General features: G+C 25.2%; 1 protein-coding gene across 11 annotated transcripts in view; it reads right to left on the bottom strand.

Moving 5' to 3' along the window:
* The window catches only part of LOC134828202 (low-density lipoprotein receptor), a 103328-nt gene that overhangs the window by 25085 nt on the left and 59855 nt on the right, over positions 1 to 18388 (bottom strand). For 2 of the 11 annotated variants that reach the window (XM_063841218.1, XM_063841226.1), the window contains exon 4: positions 16414 to 16536. The exons of the other annotated variants lie outside the window; for them this stretch is intronic. In XM_063841218.1, the coding sequence (XP_063697288.1) occupies positions 16414 to 16536 (123 nt within the window). The remainder of the gene's footprint in view (positions 1 to 16413; positions 16537 to 18388) is intronic. 11 annotated transcript variants of the gene reach the window in all.

Here is an 18388-nt window from a genome sequence, read left to right as displayed (position 1 = left end):
TTTTCCTTAAAAAATCTACCAAAGCGCTTTTTTACAAAAATTTTTATTTATTTTATTTTTTTTTTTTATTTTTTTTTTTTTTTATTTTATTTAAAATTTTTTTTTTTAAATTAAAAACAGACAATAAAAAATCATTAATTACTTAAAAACTTAAAAAATTTATTAAATTAAATTTTTATTTTTTAATTAAAAATTTTATGAAATTATTTTTTTTGTAAAAAAAAGTATTTTATTTTATTTTATTTTTTTTTTATAATTTTTTAAAAAATTAATTTAATTAAAAAATTTTTGAATTAAAAAAAAAAAATTATTAAAAATTTAATTTTTGAAATTTTAATTAAAAATTAAATGAAATTTTTTTGAAAGTTTTTTTTTTCATTTTTTTTTTTAAATATTTTTAAAATTTTTTTTAAATGTTTCTTTTAAATATTTTTTTTGAATATTTTTTTTAAATATTTTTTATTCCATCTAAGCTTTAAATATTTTCCGTTTTTCACGAAATTTATCGTTAGACCAAATTTAGTTGGCTTTTTACAAAAGAAAAGTTAAGATTTGTTTGAGAAAATATAAATTTTAATGCAATTTTCCAGTTTTTCTTATGAAATTTTTCTCCAAAGCGTCTTTTTTCATCTTATTAGAAACGAAATCCCGTTCAAACAGATAAACTTTTGTAAATTTTTCCTCAAAATTGTATAAAATATAAACAAAATAAATAATAAACTAAGTAAGTTTTGTGGCGTTGCCTGAATAAATGTAGCAACAACGAGAAAAAATAATTTGAGAAAACCCATTTTTAATGATTAACATCATCCTTACACGATAATAAGAGTTTATTTCTGGCGAGTTTCCAGAGAAAATTTTTTTCTGTAAATTCCGGCACGTATGTAAGAAACAAACAAAACGGGCGGCGGCAGCGGCGACGTCGTGCAGCATTTGCAGTAGACAGGAGATAAACACACAGAGGAACGGAAAATAGAACAAAACCAACAAACAAATTTTTTTTTGTTCAAAACTTGTGCCGAGTACAACATTCAATTGTTTGCCATGATGTCGAGAGAGACCAGATGATGTGTGTTGGTTTGTTGTGAAAATGCATCAACTTCAATAAATATCTCTTGTTTTTTTTCTTTTCTCTCTTTGCCGTCAGACAAAGCTTTAGGTGAGTTTATGTTTAACAATTGTACAATTATTTTCTTCCTCATTTCTCTCTTTTTTTGCCTCCTTTTCAAGCATCATCACACGAAGAATCTACTTTTGGTATTTCGAGCCGTATTTCGACACACATAAAGACAAAAAAAGGAGAAAATAATAAGAGCGTGTATTTGCATTTTATTATTATTCATGCCTGTATCGCGCGTTACACCATTGTCGATGTTGTTGTTCGTTCGTTCTTTCCTGCTGCTTTAAATTACTCGATTTTTTTCGTGCATTTCAGGAAAAATTTTGGAAAATTGTCTTTTATGGACTTTATGAAAATAAAAAAAAAATAAAACTTTTTCAAGAATTTTTCAAGAAAACATTTTTTTAAAAATTTTATAAAAAAAAAAAAATAAAAATTCATCATTTTTTTAAAAATGAAAAAATAAATCAAAAAAAATTTTTTAAATTAAAAATTTAAATTTATTTTTTTTTTTTAAAAAAATTTTTTAATTAAAAAAAAAAATTAAAAAAAAAATTTTTAATTTTTTTAACGAAATTTAAAAGCTTTTTTTTTAAAAAATTTAATTAAAAAATTTTAATTAAAATAATTTAAAAAAATTTTTTTTTAAATAAAATAAAATTTATTTTCTACTTAATTTTTTACTTAATTTTTAATTATTTTCAAATTTAATTAATTAATTAATTTTTTATTTAAGAAAAAAAGTTAAAAAATTTTAATTTAAATAATTAAAAAAATTTTTTTTTAATAAATTAAAAAAAAAATAAATTAAAATTTAATATTTTTCGAACCCGCTAAAATTTTTGAATAATTTTAAAAAAATCTAAAAAAAAATATTTTATTTTAAATTTTTTTAAAATTTTTAATAAAATATGTTCAAACAATTAAAAAAATCAATATTTAAAAATCTGAAGAATTTCTTGACATTCAAAAGACAAGTAAATTTTTATTATAATTCTTCATAAAAAAATTATTTTTTAAAGAAAAAAAATTTTTAAATAAATTTTTAAAATTAAAATATTTTTTTTTTTAAATTTTAAAAAAAAAAAAAAAAATTTTTTTATTTTTTTTTTTAATTTTTTTTATATAAAATACGTTCAAGCACTTAATTTCACAGAAACTTTCAAAAAATCTATTTTTTCAACTTCACTTCAGCATGTAAAAAAGCTTCAACATAAGTACGGGGTAAGTACAACAAATTCGAAATAATTGAAGATGATGCTATTTTCATACGCCTGTCTATATGTTTGCCTGTCGATAGAAAAAAAAACATAAAAAAGCGACGTGAAAATGTAAGCCAAGCATTTTTTCTGTATTTTAAGCAGCAGTCCACGTTGTTACCTTCGCGTATGAGGAATAATTTGTTTCCAAATATATGCAAATAAATTCCATTGATTTAACATCTTTAAATATTTTTTATGTAAATTTCGTCTCTCAAATGGAATCTTTACATTTTTTTTTTGTTCTTTTGAATGCGGTCGGAAAATGTATGTCGGAAAAAATTTGTGTTAAACACGCGCGCGATGTTCGTCCTCCGGTTGTAGAAAAGAATTTTTTTAAAGTTTTGCTCTTATCAGTGCTGCTGGCATAAGACCTATTTATGAAAAGGAAAATTTTAAGAAGACGAAGAAAAAGATGAAAAAAAAATGGAAGCAAGGAAGGAAAGGGAAATTATTAGCGACGAAACGCATTTTTTGTCCTGTTTTTAAAAATAAAATATTTCGTAGCGAAAGCATTTTTGTTAGAAAGTTAGAGAAAGAGAAAAGGAGAGAAAAATGGAAATAATTGGTTATATTATCGACTTTTCCGATCAAAACACTTTTACTCCTCTTTAAACATTTTTTCGTACGCTTTTTTCGTTGATTTAATGCCACATTTCGACCTATCGATCGTTTCGACTTTATCTAAAAGTTTCACAGAAAAAAATAATAAATTAAATTAATTTTTGTCTCTGTCTTATTTATTTCTCTAAATAAAGCGCAGAAACATAAATAAATAAAAATCTAGCAGGAAATTCCCTTTTTTTCTGTTGAAATTTCTTCGTGTTCATTATCCGAAAGTATTTTTAAAAGACACCAAAAAACTTGGGCATCTCTTCGGTTCAGATTATGTGGCGATCTAAATTACCACATTTATTTTAAAAGGGAGCAAAACATGCTATTTTGTCCTATTTTCGACCACAACAAAGCGAGACGTCTGTGTGAGTAACTTGGCAAAGAGGAAAAAAAGAGGAATTTATCGCTCTTTGTGTCTCGAGTAGTCCTCGTCGTCGTCGTTCAACACCCTACGGATTGAAAAGCGTTCAAATTAATCCTTTAAGTGATCAATTTAATACCTTAAGGTATTAAATTAACATCTCAAGGTATTAAATTAACATCTCAAGGTATTAAATTAACATCTCAAGGTATTAAATTAACATCTCAAGGTATTAAATTAACATCTCAAGGTATTAAATTAACATCTCAAGGTATTAAATTAACATCTCAAGGTATTAAATTAACATCTCAAGGTATTAAATTAACATCTCAAGGTATTAAATTAACATCTCAAGGTATTAAATTAACATCTCAAGGTATTAAATTAACATCTCAAGGTATTAAATTAACATCTCAAGGTATTATTTTAACATCTCAAGGTATTAAATTAACATCTCAAGGTATTAAATTAACATCTCAAGGGATTAAATTAACATCTCAAGGTATTAAATTAACATCTTAAGGTATTAAATTGAACACTTTTGAATCCGTAGAGCATTCTTGTTCGTTGTCATTCTTCGTCGTCGTCGTCGGGTGAGAATGTTTTTTAATTATTTGATGTGAAAAGGTCTTTCTTTCTCTTTTTTGTTAAATATAATACAATTGTCTTGCTTACCTTTTGGCTTTGCTTTGGTTTGTTTCCGACATTTATTAATCGACGTCATTTTGTCGGACATTTGTTTCATTTATTTTAAAGTTTCTTTGAAGCAGCAACTTCCGAGAAAAAAGACCCATAACTCTTCCTTGCGTTACTTTTTCTTCTGTGTCGCTTCGTTTCGCTCGTTACTCACTAAATGGGTCACAAGAGAAGACTCAAATTTAAACTTTTTTTTTCGTTGCTGCTTTCTTTATTTACCACACATGACACATAAACAGGAAATTATTACCCATAAATAAGGGAAGAGGCAAAATCGATTTTCTTCGCAACTTTCAGCGATAAAGAAAAAAAAACAAAAATAAATGAAATGCCTTGGAATTTCATATTTATAATAAATAAAATAAATTTTGTAATAAAAACGAATCAAAAAATCCTTTTTTGTTTTTTTTTTCTTGTGTCTTGTTTATCTGCGCCATCCACGTACGAGCGAAATATCGGTTGAAATATCATTTTTATTTACATAAATAATGTGTTGAAACTTGGAATCATACATTTGTGCCATTTTTTGTCTGCTTCTTTTTTTGTCTTTGCCACAGAAAAACTCACACACGAAACTTTTGATATTCACCCTCATCATATTTTATAACGTTTTGTAGGGCATTAACATACGATAAAGTTTTACCTTTTCTCGCATCTCATGTTTTTTTTCGTTTTCGTGGATGTATGTGTCTCGGCGGTGTATCAACGCGAAGTAAGTGTTAAAAGATTTTTTTTCCTCATTAAATTATATGAGACTTGTTTTCTTCGTTGTTTTACACACGTAGGCGCGATGTGTGATTCTTTATGATGGTAACCATATTTTTTTGGTTAAAATTCATAAGTTTTTCCTCTCCGTTCATCATCCCTCGTTGCCAAGTTTTTGTTGAAGTAACAGAAGAGGAAAAGTCACCCGTTGTCGTCGGTTGTCGTTAAAAATCAGGAAATCCATTTTATTTTCGTTTCCAGCTTGTGACAAGACAATGATCATTGGGTAACGATATAAAAATCAGTGAACAGGAATATCACCGTGTTTACAGACACACACACATGTGAGGTCTAAAAGATGCCATCCTACGAACATTCCTCACATTTCAAATGTATTTCCTGCGATATTTCCTTCGATATTTATTTTTCCTTTTGTTTATGCGTCCTTTTTATAACGCGTTTTGAAGAAAAAATATGATTTTATACAAGATTTCATGTCTTAAAAAATTTAGTCACGTGGTTAAAAATTTTTAAATTTGCATTGGGTTTGAAATTCAAAATGTGACTTGGGTAAAATTTTGTACGAAATCGATTTTTGATGTAAGATTATAGAAAATTTACTTTAAAAACAATTACAAATGTGCTTTGGGATAAAAATTTGTTATATTTTTATTATTAAGTTTAACCACGTGGCTAACTTTCTAAAATAAAAAAATTAAAATATAAAAGTTTGAATTGATAAACATTTTTTTTATTATTTGAATTCAAAAGATATTAAAAAATTTATTTAAAAAAAATTTAAAATGTGCTTTGGGGCAAAAATTTTAAATATTTTTATTTTTAAGTCACGTGGTTAAAATTTCAAAAATTAATGAATTTAAAGTATAAAACGTTTAAATTGATAAAAAAATTATTTTAAGTCAATTAAATTTAAAATAAATAGAAAAATTTATATAAATAAAAAAAATCGAAATGTGACTTGGGGCGAAAATTTCAAAATAAGCATTGGGCTTAAGTCACGTGGTTTAATAAAAATCGATTTGTACAATTTTATCTTCAAATGACAACTTTCTACAAATATATTTTTTTATTTTGTTTTTCTCATGCGACACAAATATTTCATGCGCCCATATATAACAACAGAGCACCTTTTTTGCACATTACTTCCACACACTGAACGTTATCAAAATTTAATAATCTTTATTATTCAAGATTATCTATTTTATTATTATTTTCAGAGTCGGAGAGATTTGCGAGAAAATATTTTACTTTTTTTTAACATTCATTTTTTTTTTGCTTTTGTTATCGACAAAATTCAGGACCATCAACACAAAAAATCTCCCGATAAATGATGTAAAATGTGTGGAAAAATAAATTGTTTGGAAAATTTCATTATTATTGTTATTTAAATATATTGGCGTAATAAAGCCAGTAACGAAAAAAAAACGTGAAAAAAAAAAGTAAACGACGACGCATTTACCTTTATGTGCGATTTATTTCGCAAATATCAACTTTGATGGGAGTGACTTACGATTTAAGCTAAATGACAGAGAAAAATGATTTTATATTGATTTGATTAAAACATTTATTTAGCTTAGCGGCGTGATTTTTTCGGAGAAAAAATGAAAACTTTTTATTCGTAACATGTGTGTGCCTGCTTGAGAAACGGAACCGTTCACGTTGGATGACTGCGTTCTTTTTATTATATTTGCTTTCTTGGAAATCTAATCTTAAAAAAATAAAATAAGTTTGGTATCAAGAAAAATAACGGAAGCAGAATGTTATTACTTGTTACTTCTTTTTTTTCGTTACAAATTAGGGAATTTGTGAAAAGTGTTTTGGGACAGGTAAATTTTGCTCTTTTGGGAGTTTTGATGGTTTTCTTTTGTGAATTTTACTTAAAATTTATTTATAATAAATATAGAGCATAAAAATAATTTAAAAAATTTAAAAAAAAATAAAATTCTTAAGAGTTAAAAAATTTATTTTAATTTTATTTAATTTAATTTTTATTTATTTTTTTAATTTAATTTATTTTATTTTATTTTTATTTTTTTTTATTTTATTTTTTCAAATTTAGTTTATCATTTATTTTTTTTAAATTTAATTTAAAATTAACTCTTAATTAAATCAAATTTAAAAAAAAAAAATAAAAAAATATTTTAATATTTTTATTTGTGTTTTACACAATTAAAAATTAAAATAATAAAAATTTAAAAAAATTAATAAAAATTTATTTAAGTTAAAAAAAAAATTATAAAATAAAATTAAAAAAAAATTAAAAAAATAAATATAATGAAAATAAATTTTTTAACTCTTAAAAATTTTTCTTTCAACAAAATTTCAGATTTTTAAAATTTTTTAACCTCAAATCAAAATGCGCTCATTAAATTTTTTTTTTCTAAAACTCTAAAATCTTCTTCCCCCATCTTCTAACTTTAAACCTTCATGTCGTTTCCCGTCCATGTCATCATAACAATTGGTTCATTTCCATGATTATGCACAGACTTTCAAGTTTAATGGATTTTCCTCTCTGCAATAGAGAAACGGCAGCAATCTCATATCAGGTACCTGTCTAGTTGGCATGAAGCAAAAGCAGAAGAAGACGATCCGCACGGCATAAGGCACAAAAGTACCTTCCAAATTGAATTATTCCCTTTTTACGCAGAAAAGTCTTTTGTGCGAGAGAAGGGAAGATGAAGAAGAAGCAAAAAACACAAAAAATAGGCACAAAATTTATACGAAATACTTTTAATGTTGTCGTTCTTCTTTATAATATTACACAAAAGTACCTGATACACCCCGACAAAAAAAAATTTTTTAAAGAGAAACAAAAGGTAACATAAAACCCTTTTCACCCGTGCTTTGCCTTTCTCTTCTCTTTCCCGTCCCGTCTCGATGTCATGATCCTCGGAAAGTTTTTTTCTTGCTTGCTTGAACTGAACGAACGAAGGATATGCAAAAATAAATATATTTTACCGTTTTCTCATGTTGTTTTTTTGATATTGTTGTTAAATGCGAAAACGAACGAAGGAACGAGAAGAAAAAAAAAGTAATGTGTTTAAACAGTATAAAATGTAATTTGTAAATAGCTTTGTAAGCATTTAGTTTACATTTACTCAAAAAAAAATATTACTTTTTTTTCGTGTGTGTTTGGCCTATTTTCGTAGATGAAAGTTTTTTGTACGAAAAAAATCGCATCGAATATTAAAGTTTGAGAATGTTTCTACACAAAATTGCACCCAGAGAAAATGTTTGTAAGTCAAAGTACAAAAGACTTAATTGTCGGCATACCACAACAACAATATAAATGTCCGAAAACTGGGGGTGTATAAAATAAAACTAAAATAAATGATAGAACTTTTGCTTTGACAGCAATACTAATAGGATTTGTGATCTAAATTATTATTACATTCCAATGGTTTGTTCTCTCGTCTTTGCTGCATTTCCTTCAACGAAAGTATTGAAGCTTATATGATACACTGAGAGAAATATTTCTCATAATTTTAATTAATTTTTTTTATTATTTTTATTTTTTTGATATTTTAAAATTTAAAATTAATTTTATTTTTATTTTTTACAGATTTTTAAAAATTAATTATTTAAAAAGAAGAAATAAAAAATCTACGAGAGGTAAAAAAAAAATTTTTTTAAATAAAATAATTATTTATTATTTTTTTATTAATTTTTTTTTATTATTCTTTTACAGCTCATCTTAAGAAATCAAAAAATTTATAAAAATTTAATAATGAAAAAAAAATTTTCGAACATAGAAGAAAAGTAAGAAAATCTTAATATTTTATTTTTTTATTTATTTTTTTTATTTTATTTTTTTTATTTATTTTTTTTCTAAATTATTTTTAAGTTAGAAATTATTTTTTATTTTATTTATCAAAAAATGACTTTTTAAATTTATTTAGAGCTATCTAAAAATTAATTTTTTGAAATATGGTAAAAAATCATAAATGGTAAGAAATTTTTATTAAAAATATCATTAAGTTTAGATAAAAGTTTAATTAAAACTTTAACTTGATTTTTTCAACAGCTTATCAAAAATATAATGATGAAACAAAAATTATTCGAAAGATATCTACCATCGAAAAAAGTAAGAAAATTTAATTTAATTTATTTTTTTTTATATTACTTTAATTATTATTTTTTTTTTGTTTTTTCTATTTTCAGTTTAACGATAGTCATGGATAAAAATAAAAAAAAATATTTCAATTAATTCAAACCAAGCAAATAAAATTAACAAACTCCTGAAATGATATGTAAAAAAATTTAAAAACCAAAAAATTGGTAAAAATATTTCTTTGCGTGTAAAAACAACAATCAATACTTTCCCGGAGAATAGATAGGTAGCAACCGACGACATCTTAATTATCGTTTTGAAATTGAAGCACGAAACGCAAAAAGTTTAATTGGGTCGATGTCGATAGTTTTCTGCAACAACTTGCCCTCGAGCCATTTTAATGTTTTTTCGGTAATTACCATTTGCAAACATTGCAATTGACTTATCATTACAAGGCAACGCAATAAATTATTGAATTACGCTATAAATTGCATCAACACGGCGTGCACATGTGACGAACGAAGATCTACGTGACTTCATAAATTTTGTCGTGCCAATCATAAATCATTTTAGATAATTTTTCTACAGTTTGAGGCTTGAGTTTCAGGATGGAGAGATAAATATTTCGAGAAAGAACGCAGATCCGGAAGAAGATGTAAAAACTTTCGAAACTAATGGCACAAAGTTAGACTATTAGAAAAATGTGTGCTTTCGATAAAATTTCCATCGTGAATGCAGTTTTCAAAACTCACACACACATGAACACACAAAAAGTTTTGTTCTTTATGAAAAGTTGATTTTTCATATTTTTTTATTACATTTTTTTTCTGGATGTTTGTTAGAAATCCTTTTTGTGGAGAGAAACTTTTGCAAAAGTATTAAAATGGGATTTTTATTAGATGACTCGTTAGATCTATGGATGAAGTTTGCAGATCCGAGAAATGTTTTTCTTGAATATCTTAAATTTTAAAGCTCAAAGTTGCAGTTTTTCTTTAAAAAAATTGGGCAAATGAAAAATCTATAATGAAAAATAAATTTGGCAAATATAAAATGCAAATTGGGCAAATAAAAAATTACTTTTTGGCAAATCAAAATTATTTTTTGGCAAATGAAAAATGAATTTTGGGCAAATAAAAAAATAATTTTTGGGCAAATGAAAATTACTTTTTGGGCAAATTAAAATTACTTTTTAAGAAAATTAAAATTACTTTTTGGCAAATTCTTAATTTTTCTTCATAATTTTTCTCTTTTTCAATTAAATTCATGTCATTCACAAAATTTTGTCGTTTAAAATTGTACAAATATTAACTTTGTTCAAACAAAAAAATGTCATAAAAAGACGACAAAATCAACATTTAATGAACCGCCTTTCATTTCCATTCATTTTTTCGCACTTTGTCCTTTGTAATGTCTTTACAAATCTCTTTTTCCCTTTCTCTTTCAGTTCATTCATTCATAATAATTTTTGAATAGAATCACTGAATTCATTTCTTCTGCCTTTTTTTTTTGATAGATGTACAAATATTATTCATCGGTATATTAAAAATTAACCGTAGGTAATAATTTTATGTGCCATTCTTCCTTTTTGTTTGGTTCGTCGTACGACGAAGAAGACCCATGAGGCAACGGACAAAGGAAATAGTCGACATTATTTCGGAAAATCTTTTGTCATTGTCGCACGTGTGAGAAAATCTACACAAACAAACATCAATAACTCCGTACGACGGGAAAAAAAAGATAAAGAAGGCACGGAAGAATGAGGAGAAGAAAAGAAACCCACAAAGCCATTATTATTACATTTTCCCAACATTAAACGGATCGACTATTAAGTCAATCTCTTTTCTCCGGGGCAACAATTTCTTCTTCTTCGTTTTCCTTCGAGCAACTTCTTTCTGAATTTGAACAAAAAAAAACTCAGTTCTATTGTTCGGCACTCGTTACATAAATAATTTAGTCACCTTAATGATTAAATTGAATTTTCAAGTTGTTTGTGGCGAAGCTTCCTTCTATTTTTTACTCAGAATTGACAAAATAAATGTCTGTCATATCCAACGTTGGTATTCGAATATAAATAAATAACTAAATAGAAAATGTTTCTTTTTTTTACATTTTCATTCCGGTTAAGTCGACGCAGCAACAGTACTTTATTACATTTATTGCACGTCTATCCGCCTTATCTCGAGCACTTTTATAGCAGCACGACGAGCACAAAAAAAGGATTACATCGTCAATGCAGGACGTTTTAATGACCTTTATCTTTTCGTGCGCTACAACCAGCCAAGACGAAAAAAAAGGCGTACGCTGAAAAAAAGTGACCTGGCAAACAAATTTAACATTTATCTAGCAATTAAATCTAAATGACACGGTAATAAATTCTGGTTAAATGAAACAGAAGGAGACGAAAAAAAATTCTAAGACGGTAGAAATATGAAGAAGGTATAAGGCGCCTCCATCATTAGTACTATCTGAGATGGAAATTCTTGATATTTATTCATGAAAAATGTGAAGGAATGTCCGTTTGACAATTTATTTTTTTTATTTAAAGAGCATTTCTAATTATTTTTTTATAAAAAGTGGTTTCTTGATGAAAATGAATGAAAAATTTCGTATAAAGAAAGAAAATTTGAGAATTTTTTTAAAAATAACGAAAAAAAAATCATTATGAAAAATAAAAATAATTTGAGAAAAAAATTTGAAAAGTAAAATAAAATTTGGGAAATTGTTGAAAATAAATAAATTTAAATTTAAAATTTACAGAAAATTTATAAAAAAAATTATTTTGAAAAAAAATTATCAAAAATTTTTTTTTGTTTTTGAAAAATGTCGAAAATTAAAAAAAAAATTAAAAATAAAATTTTAATAGAAACCAATTTAAAATTAAAATTAAAAAAAAATATATTTTAAAAAATTTTTGAAAATTTAAAAAAAAAGAAAAACATTTTAAAAAATAAAATTTAATAAAAACTCATAAAAAATAATTAATTACGTAAAGGTAATAAAAAGTTTTTTGAAAATGTGCGAAATTAAAAAATAAATATTAAAAATAAGAAAAGTGTAAAAATGTGAAAATTCATCAAATTATGAAAAATTCAAAAAAATTTAAAATGTGAGAAATTTACACAAAATTTAAAAAATCAAAAATGTAAGAATCCCAAATTTAATAGAAAAATATAAAAAAAAATAATAATTCATAAAATTGTGAAAAATTAAAAAAATTTGAAAATATTTGAAATTTAAGTAAAATTTAATAGAAATCTAATGATAAAAATTGGTAAGAAAAATTTAAATTTTTTCAAAAAAAATTATTAAATTTAAAATTAATTTAAAAAAAATAAAATTTTTATAGAGATACATATAATAAAAATTCATAGAACAAAATTTGCAAAATGTGTGAAATTTGAGAAAATTAAAAAAAATGTAAAAAATTGTACTTTAAAAAAAATCTTTCGTAAAATTTTAAAAAAATTAAAAATTTAGAAAATCTTTAAAATTTCAGAAAATATAAACAATTTGAAAACAATTTTCTTTAAAAAAAAATTCGCAAAAAATTAAAAATAAGTGAAAATTCGAAAAACTAAACAAAAATAAAAATGCACTTAATTTATTTTTATGCCTCAAATACTTTACAACAGCTAATTTTAAATAGCAAAAAGTAAAAAACGCGCAATTATTCCGCGCCTAATGTGATTGTAATAAGGTGACGGAACAAAAGGCGAAACGCAACGGCATTTCGTTCCATAAATCATGACGTTGGATGTGTTTAATTAATCTAAATGGGAGCCAACAGCAGACAAAGGCGAAAAAGAAAAAACCTGCAATAGTTTGATAAGGTAAGCTACAGTAAAAGTAACAGCGCGAGCTAATGACGCATTTGTCTTGCAAAAGCACGTGTGTCAGATATTTCTCTCCATTTACTGCGGCGCTCTCCTTAATTTTAATTAATATTCTACTCCTTTCACTCCTTCGTTTCGTTTCGTCCATGAGACTTAAGGAAAAACGCTTAAAGTAATAATAATACGATCAAGAGAAAAAAAAATAAATAAACGGAAGTCAGACGAATAATCATCTCAGGATACCTGTCGTCGTCGAATTACCTGATGGGCAGATTTTGTTTGCTTATTATCCATTTGTTTATCTTCTCTTTTGTGTCTTAACTAAGCGCCTGTCGTGTTTTCGCATTAAAATAAGACGGATCCATCATCGTATCAGTCGCTAACTAACTACGGCGGCCTTCAGCGATTTGCAAGTAAAACAAACGTGTTATCAAGAAACTTTCCGTCGAGAAATGGAACACATGAACATTTTTAAATGTTTCATTAAAATAAAAGTCGCATGATGATGATTATGATTTTAAAAAGGGAGACACGTGTCGTAACGACTATTACGACTTGTATTTTACATTAAAACTTTGTCGTTGTCTTTTTTTTTTGCTGCTGCTGCTCTACATTTTGCTCGAACAAACACGCAGTAATCGCAGCTTAATTATAATGAAGTAAAAAAAGGGAGGGGAACGAGACATCCCACAAACCCGTTTTTACGCAAAAAAAAAGATCAAAAGGAAAATTGTTCCCGCAAGTTTTTGATCTTAATTAAAAACAGTTTTGTTCTTTCAGGGAAAAATTATTTTTTGTCCCAAAATGGACTTGACTTCAAAAACAGACAAATATTAATTTCGATAGTAGTAAAATATAATCAAATCTCAATCAAAAGCAAATATTTGTTCAATAGGATATTTTATCTGCATATTTTATCGTTTTTGTGTGTTTTGAGTTCGATATCATCAGAAAATGACACCGTTTCGTGTGCAATATGACTCCAACAGGCAAACACTGAAACAATAGCAACGACAAGAATGGAGACAAGTAACGACAATACTAAATTTAATTTAAAAATTGTCTCTATTGAGTCAATAAATTTATTTATTTATTTCGAAAATATTTGATAATATAGTTTTTTTTTCGTTTGTTGTGCAATTTTTTATTTGGAAAATATCATAGAAAGATTTTTTTTATAAAAGCTGTTGGAGATTTTTAAATTGGAATTTTGGGTCATTTTATTGATGTTTGAATAAAAATTGAATAAAAAAATTTTTTTCGATCATATTTTAAATAAAAATTTAATAAAAAATAAATTTTCTATAAATTAATTTTAATTTATAATTTTTTCTTTTTTTTTTTTTTAATTAAAATTAATTTAATTTATTTATATTTTTTTTTTAAATTATTTTTTTTTAATAAATTTTTAATTTTCTTATTTAATTTTTAATTTATTTATTTTTTAAAAATTATTTTTTTATTAATTTTCTTTCCATTTAATTTTTATTTTTATTAAAATTAAGAAAAAATAAAAAAAAGTATCAAAATGAAAAAAATTTAAAAAAAATTCATAAAATTTTCATGAAAACTCGTTTCAAAGTTCAAAAATTCCAAATAAAATGCCTCCAAATTTTTTTTTAGAAAAAATTAAATTTGAATAAATAACTAATTATTTTTAATTTAATTTATTTAATTTTAATTTATTTTTTTTTAATTTAAATAAATTTTTAAATTATTCTTATTTTATCTCGAAAATCATGAGAAAATGTAAAAAGTTATAATTTTTTTTTAATTTAATTAAATTTTACATTTTTCAAGCTCAAAAAAAAATATAAAAAAAAATTAAAGGCGAAACTCATGAAAATTCTAAATAAAATTTCTCAAAAATTAAACTTTTTCTGAAAAATTTAAAAAATGAAAAAAATTAATTTTTAAAACTTTTCAATACGTTTACTTTTTCAAAAAAATAACGCTCCATCTATCATCATCAACAATCAAATAATCCAATTTCATTCCAAAAAAGTTATATTTTCGCATCAAATTTCATTTTGTTTCAACATAACTATAATTTTCGCAGCATTTCACGAATTTATCTCGGGACAAAAAACATTTTGCAATCAAATCTGCACAAATTCAAATTTATTTCATTATTTGTGAAAATTTATCAATGACTTTAAAATCGGAAAATTTATTTTAATTATCTACTAAATTTATACCGATCTGTATTCTCGCAATAAATATTTGATTTTATCGAAAATAATTTTTTTTCTCATTTTTTTTTTAATTTTCTGCACAAATTAATAAAATAATTTAAAAACCAATATTTTTTCAATTTATTTGGAGAAAAAAAAAGAGGCTCATCAAAAATTTATTCGAAATTTTCGTGTGTGTTCGTTTAAATGAGATTGATTGGCAATACCAATGTTGGCATGCATCACTTATGTCGTCATCGTTGTTCATCATTAATTATTATTTATCCGTAATTTTGACACAAACAATAACAAAACATGTTCCTGTGTGCGTGTCAGTTTGGAGAATGCGAGACAGAGAGAAATGATTTAATGAAATACAAATATGTATGTTTAAAATCAGCAAATACGACGCACTGTTGCTGCTGATGCTGTTGTTATTGTTCTGCTGGTGTTAATTAAAAACATAAACAATGCAAAAATTTCTGCCAATTGGGATTTGATTAAAATTGTTAAAAAAAATTTCCTTTTTTTTTGATGAATTAAAAGATAAATAAAAAATAAATGAGTAAACATAAATAATTAGAGACACTGTGAGTTAGTTGCTGGGATGTTATTTGATTATTATTTTAAAATTTATGAGTCCAGAGCATATAATTATTGTCATTATTATTATTATCATCATTATTGCAGCGCAGCGCATAATTAATGTGAATGACTTTTAAATAAAGGGACACGACTTGTTAAATTTTAATATGTAATTAGCGGTGTTCGTTCCGGTTAGAACAAAATTTTAAACATACACACACATACATAACATTTATCGATTAATTACGATTCCCACAAGAGGTTCGTTCGTCGACGAGTTTGTGTCTGTTGAACAAGCAGAAAAAAGTTTTTTTTTTGGGAAAAAGGATGAAGCAATGAGGATTTTTTTTTTTATTATTTTTCATTATTTTAAATTTTTTTGAAATTTTAAATTTTTATTTTTCTTAAATATAAATTTAATATTTTTTTTTAAATTTTTTTTAAAAATATTAATTAAAAATTTTTTAACATAATTTAAAAAAAATTTTTTTTAAATATTTTTTTAAAATATGATTTTAAATGTGTTTTAAAAATTTTTTCTTTAAATTTTTTAATTTTTTTTTTTTGAAAATAAAATTAAAAATTTTTTTAAATTTTTTTAAAATTTTAATATTTTTTTTTTTTTTTTTTAAAATTCTTTTTTGATAACATTTAATAAAATATATTTTTTTAATTTTTGATAACAAAATGTCTTGAAATTTAAAAAAAAAATATGTTGAAATTCGAAAATGTCAATTCAAATAATTTCCGTTAAAATTTGAAAATCGCTTTTCTGTTAATTCAAACTTTAAATTTTTCTTATTTTAACTCAATAATTATCAGAAAATGTTAAAATTTGTCATTTTTTAAATTTAATTTAAACTTTTACATTTTTCAAGCTTTGATAAAAAATTTTTTAAGTCTTTTTTTTAAATAAAATAAACTTTTTTTGTAACATGAGACAAAATTTCCTCATTGCTCCATCCTAAAAAAAAATATTTTTGATGTACTTACTGCATTGAGCTTCGTCAGATCCATCGGTGCAGTCTCTGTTCATATCGCACATCCATGCAAGCGGGATGCATTCACCGTTGGCACTTTTACACGTAAACTCCTCTGATGAGCAAACTTTTGCTTCTGCAAATAAATACCCGAGTAAGATAGGCACAAAAATTTATATATTTAGCTCTATGTTTCGTGTACGTGTTGTTATCAGGAAAAAAAGAGTAAAAAAAATAAAAATACATATCTCGTTAAATTAGTTATTAATCCCAGATGTATTTTTGGAACATCAGCCTTTTTCTACTTGCGAAAGTTAGAACATGCCATGCCGAATGAATGAATGAATAAAGAGTTAGTTACAAATGAATGAAATGGAAGACAAATAAAACTTTTTGCTACGAAACAATAGAAAAGTACACAAGGAAGGAAGGTAATAGAAAGATGGATAGAAAGAGATATAAATAAATAATAAAATGGAATAATTATAACTTTTGTTCTCACTCACTGAGATAGACAGAAATTTTACCTTTTTTCTGATCTCAAATTGTTTTTCGTTTCATTTCCATTTTTTTTTAAAGCACACTTTTTAAGCTGCTTACAAACTTTAATTTTATCATGTCTCGCACTATCGCTCTTCGTGCAACAAAATTATGATTTTCCTGACGATCATTTGCATAAATTTCGTATAAATAACTATGATTAATTATCACATTGCAACAAAAAACGGGATTTCCATTTCATTTTTTTCCACATTTTTTTTTGCTATGGCGCCATCCATTTACGACGTCGGATAAAAAAGGGAGATTTTTTTACCCCCTTCCTCCCCCTACGTTGAAATCAACCCAATGGCCAAAAACGGGTCAGATTGATGCCTTATGAGATCAGGTTGACCCCTCAGGAGTCAAATTTATCCCTTAAGGGAATTTTTGATCCCTTAAGAGATCAGCTGATCCCTTTTGTGATCCGCAGACCCAAGAAATTGAACCCTTCAACAGATCATTTTGATCCCTTCAAAAGGTAAATTTCATCTCTTCAAGGGGTCAAATTGACTTTTTAAGGGTTCAATTTTTTTGGATCTGTGGATGACCAACTTGATAGGGGATCAGGTTGATCTTTTAACGGATCATATTAAGCCCTTAACGGAACAAACTAATCCCTTAAGGGCTAAAAAAATTCTCTTAAGGGATCAATTTGACTCCTGAGAGGTCAACCTGATCCCTTAAGGGATCAATTTGACCCATTTTTCGACTAAAAGCCATCGGAAATTTATGACCCCCTCCCCTCTCAAACTTCCGACGCCGTTAATGGATGGCGCCGTAAAATCTTTGGATGAAATGTGGATTTTGAACGAACGGTTGGAAGAGAAAATGCATAAATTTTCATTTATAATAAGTCTGTGCATGAAGGTACGTCGGTATAATAATAATAAATAAGTATGTACGGTTTTATAAAATTTTTAAGCAAAAAAATGGACACAGATGAAATTTTAATTACAGTTGCATGTTCGTTCGTGGCATAACATTGCATGGCACAGTAGCGGATTACAAGAAAAAAGAAAAAAAAAACCTCAAAATTATTCAACAACCTGAAAAAATCTATTTCAATTAATTCAAACCAAGCAAAAAATTTTACAGGATTTTTTTTCAAAAGGGCTCAATTTCAACGAAAATTTTATACGACACTGAAAAGAGTTGAAAGCAAGGAGATTTTTGTACATGAAATCATAAATTTTACTCAACAATTTTGATTTATTTATTAAATTTTGCGGTAGTTGCGCGACGCTTTTCAATGTCACGTCATGTCGAGCATTTTCAAGGATTCTCGCGAAATTTCACGTAATGTGAACTTTATTCATTAAAAGTTGACTAATGTCAAAGTTTTGTTAACAATTTTCCGAGAAATATTTCTCGCGAAAAAAAAGTTCAATTTAATTACGAATTTTCGTTGAAATTGGAAGAATAATAATCAACTTTTTTTTTATCAATAG

Source organism: Culicoides brevitarsis, chromosome 1 (assembly GCF_036172545.1).
Source record: "Culicoides brevitarsis isolate CSIRO-B50_1 chromosome 1, AGI_CSIRO_Cbre_v1, whole genome shotgun sequence".
Classification (NCBI taxonomy): Eukaryota; Metazoa; Arthropoda; class Insecta; order Diptera; family Ceratopogonidae; genus Culicoides; species Culicoides brevitarsis.
The sequence above is the reverse complement of the archived record's forward strand: the minus strand, read 5'-3'. Positions and strand labels throughout refer to the sequence as shown.